At 39.9% G+C, this 9659-nt stretch overlaps 1 protein-coding gene across 1 annotated transcript in view; it reads right to left on the bottom strand.

Annotated features, from left to right (window-relative positions):
* Positions 1 to 5179: 5179 nt before the first annotated feature.
* The window catches only part of LOC122799160 (uncharacterized protein C16orf96 homolog), a 791156-nt gene continuing 786676 nt past the window's right edge, over positions 5180 to 9659 (bottom strand). The window contains exon 16 of the mRNA XM_044068046.1: positions 5180 to 5905. Within this exon, the coding sequence (XP_043923981.1) occupies positions 5712 to 5905 (194 nt within the window). The 3' untranslated portion in view covers positions 5180 to 5711. The remainder of the gene's footprint in view (positions 5906 to 9659) is intronic.

Genomic DNA, 9659 nt, shown 5'->3' with positions numbered 1-9659 from the left:
TGACTCTCACCATGAATGTGAATAATCAATTAATCAAACTGCTGTTTAATTTTTCCCTTGACTGTTACCAGGGGTAACTTAAACTTGTGAAATTGTCTATTCATGTCTGCTTATGTATTCTTTGTAAATACCATATCTGTAATATGCCTTGTTTGTTATTACTGTATCTGTCTACCTTGGAGCTTTTCTCCACGGGCCACCGCTGAAAATGGACATTAATCCAGTTGGACTATCCCGGTCAACAAATGTAAAATAAAATAAATAAGTAAACTGACCCCACAGAGATAGCAAACCTGCTAGCAAATACGTTTGGTGAACATTTCACTCCCTTATCCCCCCCAACTTACAACAAACCTTCCCCCAAACTCCCCACCACCCTACATATTTGAAGAGGAGGTCCTCAAAGCCTTGCCCAAGGCAAAAAACCCAGCCTCTGTGGGACCAGACAACATCCCAGCCTGTCTTCTAAACAGGCTAAAACATGAACTAGCATCACCACTAAGTACTCTTATCAGTCATAGCTTAACCACAGGCTTTTTTCCTGTGGAATGGAGAACAGCAACAGTTGTTCACCTCCACAAAGGTGGCCTAACAACAGACCTGGGAAATTACAGACCCATAAGCCTGACCAACCTCATATGTAAGGCCATGGAAAGTATCATTATAGACCTCATAAATAAAGACATAGGTGACCTCCAAACTCTGGATCGTACCCAATTCGGCTTCATAAAGGACAGATCCTGCCTGTTAAATCTATTAGATTTCTTTGAAAATGTGACCACGGCCATTGACAAGGGAAAATCTGTGCACACAGCATACCTCAACCTGGCAAAGGCTTTCAACACAATTCCACATTCAGGCATTACCAATAAACTTAGCAAACTGAATTTAAACCCCTTCGTTGTAAGATGAATTGTCAACTGGCTCATAAACCAGACACACACACCATCAATGTGGGTGACTCCACATCAACCAGCAGACCTGTTACCAGTGGGATGCCACAGGGGTCAGTGCCGGGCCCCCTACTATTTGGTATATACTTCTCAGAAGTTCAGGTCAAAAGTAAGGGTTGTGGCTGACCAAGTTTGCAGATGACTACAAACTAGGTGCAATCACTGAATCCCCAAATAATATCAGTATACTCCAGGAGGGTCTCACACAGACCAACGATTGGTGTATCAGTCTGAATGAAAGAAATGTATCACCATTTCCTTCAGTACAAACAGTATTCCCACACAATATCAAATCAACAACAATACCATATGTACCCAAAAAGTGGTAAGGGACCTGGGATCACAAGTTGACTGCAACCATAACTTTGACCACCATGTGTGTACTATAGTAAGGAAAGCTTTCTACGTAGCACACATGATTAGTAAAGGTATTACCCTGAGAGCAAAAGAAGTTCTAACTCCCCCAATGCTTGGCACTTATCTGGCCCATAATTGAGTATAATGCCCCGTTTGGCATGTATCATACTAAGCACCTACAGCAATTGGAGAGACCTCCAGGGTTTCTAACAAAGACACACAGACCGACTAAAGTCCCTGTCACTATACTACTTAGACTTCTTAGGGGAGACTTATGCCTGGCCTACAGAGCAATCCAAGACCCAAACCTAATGAACTTGCTGCATATCTGTAAATCAAAGGGGACTAGGACTACCCATTCCAGGGACCTACATATATATAGCCTGCAACTTAAGTAGGACATGCTGAAGGGATAGATTTATCTCCCAGTGATGGATGCATCTTTGGAACAGGCTACCAATTCATGTGAAACAGAATACCTCTATGAGAGTGTTCAAGAGGAACCTGGACAAGTGGGAGGGGCACCATAAATTCTTACCGGGGATAGAGCCCACAAACCTCCTGGACATGGACAGTCATCACTAAATGCAATCTCGGATATTGACTAGCATTTCTATGGTATTACATTTGGATGAAATGGCTAGGCTTAAAATAACCTCCGGGTTGATAGCCTAGTAATGTCCTGTGATCTTATGAGAATCCCCGTGTTGCTACTTTACAAGAATTACAAGAAAAAAATATTTTCAACTTGATTGACAACAGTAAGTGTCTACAAATTTCTGTGTCTGTGGCATGTCGTACAGATATACACAAATTCCTCTGCAAATTATGTGAGAAGTTGTTTAAAAAATTGTAGGTGGTCTTTCCCTTCCTTTAATTCCAAGGCAAGGAAATGAAAGTTTTATAAAGTACAAGTATGTTTTGTGGTACCTACACAATGCTGGAACCATATTATAGGGAGAAAACTAAACTAAGAGCTCAGACTCAGATAAACTGTAGGAGAAGGTGGAGTTTTCCTTTAAAGACTAGGGAAATGTTTTTGGAAAAATAAAACAAGTAATATGTAAGAAATGTTATGATGAGAAAGTACATAGTTTATGGGACAATATTAAACAAGGAAAAAAAGGAAGGTTGTAGGTGATAATAATATTAACTTGCATCAGAAAATGATTTTTGGAATGAAAATAAATGTAGAAAATGCAGAGGAGCAAATGAAGATATGGTTAGAAAGACTATGGCCATTTTTAGCTGATGCTTAAGTAACCTTGGATAATTTTGCTGTAAATGTTGTCCTTTGACAAATTCCTTGTGAAAGCAAATATAAAAAAAATATAAATGCAGAGAGGAAGGATTGTATAAAAGAAATGGCTGTACTGTGGAGGAAACGCTTGTACATGTTTTTTGTTGACTGTTTCAAATTACATTGTTGGTAAAGAAATGGTGATTAAAAAGGATCTTTTAAAAATGAAAGATCAAAATATGAGTTTATATGGGCATATAATAGTGGAATAATGAAAAAAGTAGATAAAACATTGGTGACTACCATCTATCTGGTTTTTGTAGAAACAATCTTACAAGATATTGTATAACAAACAAAGGCAAGTACTTGAAGTATTAAAAATTGGGGTTCTATTTTTTTTTTTTTTTTGAAAAAAGAGTGAAGGTGTTGAATGTGAATACAAAATGCTTTGTTCTGGAAACGCATGTAAATATGTAAACAAGCAGGAGGATTTTAAAATTTTATACAGGTTTTTATTTTAAACATACTCTAAAGCTTCTGTAATTTTAGCGTGGGAGGATGGCATAATGGTTAAGGTGTTTACCTTACAGACACAAGGTGCAGGGTTTGATTCTCACATGGGGTAATTGGCTAGGCTTGAAATGACTCACAAGGGCAGTTAGCCTAGTTCTAACCTATTCTAACCTATAAGTGCCACAGATGAATTTGCATCCTCCTCAACCAACACCAGCTGGGGTGGACTGGAGCTTGGTTTAATATCTCACCCAAAAAATGGCATATTTAGGCATGTAGTACCTCTGTATTCTGCACTGTAATGTCATCAATGGAAAAGGAATCGAAGCAACTAGGATGGGAATGGAGCTCACAGTCTTCTGGTCTTCCAGTGTCAAATGTGTCTGCTACCTGTTGAGCAACAGGCCCTGATATTTAAACCCTTCAAGCTCAAAATGGGGAAAATAGTATCACAATCTTTCTTAAGTGAAGTATTTAAAAAGCACCACATCGTTATATTATGTAGAACTGCCTTCTTAGTGAAAAACATTTTTCATTAAATTTTCAAAATATTTAATACGTTATTATAAGTCATCTAAGGCTGTAAATTACTATGGGAAGAGCAGATAAGCCTTGTTGTATCCATAACAGTTGTTTTTGGCATTGTGTCGTAAGAAAGCCAATATCCTCTATCAGTACAGCAGGGTGATTTCACATCTGGTTTTCTCTTGAGCCCTTTCATCATCTTCCTTTTACTTTTGGAACCACACATACAAATATACATATGTACACACACATATTATTAGATTCTTAACTGCAAATAGCTTCTTCTCTGCCCATAAAGCAAATCTTCTGGGGAACAGCCAAAATAAAAAAAAAAAAATTATGTTACAAGGGTATATCATGTAGTGCTTGCAGGAATATGCCCAGTGGCCAGCAGTTAATCTTCATCTAAACTATTCCCATGCTGGAGTTATAGAACTGCCACCATCATACTGATGGTATAAAGTAGGATGTTATACATTTAAAGTACTGTTCTGATTTTGAAAGTAAAGACAATATTAAAATTCATATACTAATATTCAGTCATACACATGTCTGTATTTGTTCTAAGTCTGGCAGTTTTTTATATTTTCTTTTTCGATTTTACTAATTTCATGTTTCTAGTTGCCCTCTACCCCCTCCCCCCAAAGTGGATGAACATAATCTGAATGAAGTTAACAATTTCAGTTTTACCCAGTCAAGAGTTACATGGTTATACACATTTAACTATTAGTATTCTGCTGAAGTCGTGTGATGTTTAGCAAAGACTAATAACTTCCAAACACTCCAAACAATCTCCGAAAAGCACAAGCTGTACCACAAAGAGAGTACAAACTGCTTTAATCCAAGTAGTAAAAACAGTGAAACAGATAAAATGAATGCAATGCAGGTTGCAATACAGGTTGATTGGCTGGCGTTAATATAAAAGCACTGTGTGATAGAAAACCATTGTTCTGATTAAATTTGGGAGATATCCAGATGAAAGCGCTTAACCTGTATTGCAACCTGTATTGCATTCATTTTATCTGTTTCACTGTTTTTTACTATTTGGAGTAAAGTAGTTCATACTCTCTTTGTGGTACATCTTGTGCTTTTTGGAGATGTTTAGCAAAGAACGTGACCTCTGTCCCGAAGCATGCATTGCAGTTGTTTGACACCAGCACTGAGGAATGTCACCATGTTAGAAATACATCTTGGTGTAGTTGTTTGGAAGAAACATTCTAGTAGTAACAATTAATTACAACACTTTCACAGAGATAACTTGGCTGTGTGCATTGTACCAAGCCATTAACATACTGCTCACACAACACTATAGTCATCTCTTACAGAAATCCTTGTCATGATATGGAAGATCTTTTTCACACTACTGGAAATGTTTGGATGGGCAACATAAGTTCAAAATGCATAAGCTTTAAAAAACACCACACGATCAAACGTATATTTTGAAACAGGGAAACGGAAAAAAAAAATATAGGAAGTGTATTCTTTCTGGTCCACTGTGGAAAGGTGTTCCAAAATTGATGTTTAGCTTTTTTAAGTTATTATCACAATAACTTGATAAAAGATTTGTTTCAAGAAAAATAAATATCCAGCATCAAAGATAAGGAATAATTTATTTTCATTATCATCGGGATCATAATTTTGATTGAATACCAGGAAAGACATGTCAATTTTTTGTCAAACCACTGTATTTTTCATCTGAATCGAGACACCCTGCTGTGAAATCCTTGTTGTTTTAACATGTCCAGTTTTTTTCCTGAAGTTTTTGGTAGGACCTTACATTATTACACAGAGTGCTACAGGTCACAAACTTGGTAACAGTGCAATTTCACAAGCATTATTTATATGTAAGTGCAGACATCCTGTAATATAACATGTAATTCATTCTTCTGACATTGTATTACTTTATGGATACAATAGAATACTACAAAGAATACAATACTATATTTCCAGCACCTCCAAATGCTGACGTTTGCAACAGAAAATGTTTAATGCAGGTCACCAATAGTACTGCCAAGTGGCTTACATTTATCACGTGCCAGTCAGGTACATTTGGTTTCTCTTTCTGTCGGGTTTCTACAGTGTGAGGTTTTTTGTCCAGAGGTACCAGTTTATGGTTTCTTTGGTTAGACGGATGTTGCTGGGCTGCCATCATGTAGCTGACCCAAAGGGATGTCCATTTGGATTTGAAGAATCTCTTGTCCATCTGACTCTGTCTCCTGTTTTGATGTTTGCAATGCATTGGGGACAGTATTTGAATGGGACAACATTATTCGACCCTGCGATGACACTGGACGTTCTTTCCGATACCGAGCCGAGACTGTGTAAATAAAAAGGAAGAGCAATTCAAGGGCCTTTTCAAACAAATACTAATTTTAAAATTATTGTGACACTGCACTGGCTTAGTATGGAGTCAGCCTGTCTGCAAATTGTCACACGTATGCTCTATTAGAATGTCTTTAGAATCACTACTATCAGAGGTAATGTGAGGCAACCAGCTTTAATAATATCAGGTGTAACTTACCTGGAAGAAAATATGCATCATTTGTACTAACAGCAAGGTAAGAAATAAATGTATGTACTTACCTATTTTTCAGGAAAGGAATACATTACTCAACAAAACTGATTCCTGCTAGATTTTCTAAACAAAAATTAATGTCCACAGATGAGCCACTAATGGTGATAAATAACATCAGACTTGAGATTTAAATGATGTAGATGCCTGCAGTTTTGTCAAGGCCATGAACTATGCAGTTACTATTATTAATGGTTAAACAGCAAATAGCAGTGTATGCAAGTACATCTCTTATTATCTTGGGGTTATCCAACTACAGTGATGTAAAAGAACCCGTGGCATTTTTCAAAAAGAGTAGCAGGGAATAGTATCGCAGGCCTTGGCCAGGTCAAGGTAGCTGCACTGTCTTACCTCGTCTATTGGTTTAGTGACTGTTTCAAAGAAGTTGACTAAATTTAACAGGCATGACCTCCCCTTGACAAAACCAAACTGAGTCCAGTGTCTGCAGGTTGCCAATGTCCTTGTTAATGATATCCATGATAATCCGCTTAATGACCTTGCAGATCAGGCTGGTTAGGCTGATGGGTCTATAATTTCCTGGATCTGTGTGATGTATACATACATACATACATATATATATATATATGGGTCTACTTTCTATCACTGAACGTCCGATTCACCGACACACAAGTTACCGACCCCAAACAACCGAAAACACACCACACCAACAACTCAATAAACCGAACACCACAACACCGACACAAAAAACGTCAACTACACATTGCACACAACAACATATCCACTAACCTTAACCTAAACCCTAACCCTAACGTCCGACACTACCGCACACTTACCCAACCCGCACCCTAACCCTAACTCACTTAACACACCCTAAACCTCAACACCGTCACTATCGCACACTTACTCTACCTGCACCTTAACCCTAACTCACTTAACCCACCCTAAAACATTCAGCCCGTCACTATCGCACACTCACTCCACCCGCATTCTAACCCTGACACACTTAACCCTTCCCTACACTGCTCTACGTCACTTCCACACACTTACCTCACCGGAACCCTTAGTCCAACACTACCGCACACTCACCTTTCCCACACCCTAACCTAAAATCCCTCACTATCGTACACTTACCTGTCCACTCCCCAATCCTAAATCTTTCACTTTCGCACACTTACAGTATCGCGCTCACACGCTGCCGTTGTCGGTCTCTCAGCTGTCGGGATATTGCATTTTCGGTAACCTACCTGTTCGGTCGTTCCGTCTCGGTCTTCCAGGTGTCTGTGACGTGGCGCTTTGGTCATTCGAAGTAGACCCATATATATATATATATATATATATATATATATATATATATGTGTGTGTGTGTATATATATTATTTCATTTGTAATTTATTTTTAGTTTAATAGTATTTCCTCCCCTCCCTGTTAGAACTCATTGGTTGGCTCAGGTTCTCCTCTCCTCCTTTTAGTGTTTTTAAAATAGTTCCTTCTATCTTTAACCAAAAAAAAAAAAGATCTCTCCTTGCTGTCTTGCTGTTCTTCTAGAGCGTGTGTGTGTGTTTTACTTTTTTTAGGATGGTTGAAAAGCCTGCAGCATTTAAAAGATGCTCCTCGCGTGGTCAGAAGATGCCATGCTCCATCTCGAATGAGGAGAGTCTCTACTGTTTAGGGTTGGCCCACCTGGAGGTTGAATGCGACACTTATGTCCACATTCAACCTCAGGGCCCTCATAGAGCACTGCAACAAGCTTCTTCTCAAAGGCTTGGTGCAGGGTGGTCCACTGTCCTTGGACTCCCCTGCCAAGTCTTCTCAGGAGCTGAAGAAGAGACCTCCTCCTACCCTTGGTGTGTCCTCTTCTTCACTCGGAAAAAAGCTGAGGCTCTCGGATCGCAGATCTTCGGATGCAAGTCCAGCCTCTTTGGCATTGGATCTGAGATCTGCAGCCCCAAGATCTTCAGGACAAGCTCTCAGATCCAAGACTTCATCAGATTGGAGGCCTTTAGATCTCAGTAAAAGTAGGCCATGCCTGGATCCGACCAGTTTGTCGGATCCATCCGGTATGTCTCCAAAGTCTTCAGATTCTATTAAGCTGTCGGATCCAACAGTTTTGTTGGAGCCAATTATTATTATAGATGGTTCACCTTCTGTATCCTCCAGGAAGTCGGATCCAAGACATTGGAGCTGATCTCCTGCTTGGAGCCGCAAAACTTCAGGATCCAAGGCTGGATCCCCAACAAGATCGGATCATTCTTCAGCTTTGTCTAAATCATCCAGAGGTCTCCTTCTATCAGACATGGATAGAATGATAAGGAGTTTTCTCAAGGCCCAAATCAAGTTGGGCCTGCTCCCGTCCCCAGCCCATGTGGCTAGGGGGACCTGGGCCTCCCCTTCTGCAGGTCTCCACTCTCCTCTTCCAACCCAACAGGTTTTGGAATGTCAGGACCCAAAGATTCATAGTGAGAGGCTGACAGTGTTGGGTATTCTCTCCTTCTCGACACTGTCAGGGTTCCTGGCAGGCTCTGTTCTGCAGCCCTCAGACCAGAGTGGGCCTTGTCTCCGAGAGGTTAGTGCGGGTTCCCTGGGGTTGGTTTGGGTCCAGATTTTTCAGACTGTTCTCTTCCCTTGGGGGCTTCAGCACTAGACAGCTCATTGATGATATCATCTGGGGGCTTCTGCATTGCATCGGTGTCCCTTCTTCCTTCCCAGGTGGCCCTGGCCATTGGGAATGGGGGGCTATATCCAGTCTATCATCCAGCCAGCCTTCCAGGTAGTAAAGAGGACCTTCTCTAGTCTGGTAGTTACCTCTTCTTCTTCTCAAGGTACTCCCCAGCCTTTCTCTGGATTGGGTGCTAAGGCCTCATCATCCATCCAGGGTCAGCCCTCTCGTGAGAACCTTCAGATGTGCACTGCCCCACTTGGGGAACCTATTTCTCCTAATCCCTCTCCTAAGCCCACCGCTGAGGAGCCCCCTCAGAAGAGAACATGTAAGAGGAGAGAAAATAAACCATACCAACACAATTTCAGTTGCAAACATTATACATTACAAACCATGCTGACACAACTGTAACTGCAAACATTATGCATCACTTATAATATATCCAGTCATTGTCAGTCAAACATTACATAGCTCATTCAAATCCTGCCTTATTTTAAATCTCTTTCCTCCTCTGCATGTATTGATCCCACAATTCTCATTTTCCTTATGTAATTTCTCCTACCCTTTCTAAAGATCTAAATTCCAGTTGTTTTATTTCTATTACTATCTTCAATACTTCTACTAAAGTTGGTTTAGACTTTGATTTCCATTTTCTAGTAATTGCTTTTTTGACAGCCATCATGATTAGACTCAGCAAGGCCTTACTATGTCTAGGCAATTGTGATTCTGTATCATAGCTCAAAAAGTCATTTCCTTAGTTACACCAGTTTTCTCATCCAGCATCTCTGACAGAACAGTCTGCAGGGAATCTTTAAAGTCTACCAACTCATTATACTTCCAGAAAATATGTTCCCCGTTACCTCTTTATTCCCTATCACACCT

Source organism: Protopterus annectens, chromosome 4.part0 (genome assembly GCF_019279795.1).
Source record: "Protopterus annectens isolate FY-2018-M chromosome 4.part0, PAN1.0, whole genome shotgun sequence".
In the NCBI taxonomy this organism is placed as follows: domain Eukaryota; kingdom Metazoa; phylum Chordata; order Ceratodontiformes; family Protopteridae; genus Protopterus; species Protopterus annectens.
This window is presented reverse-complemented; position numbering and strand designations above follow the sequence as displayed.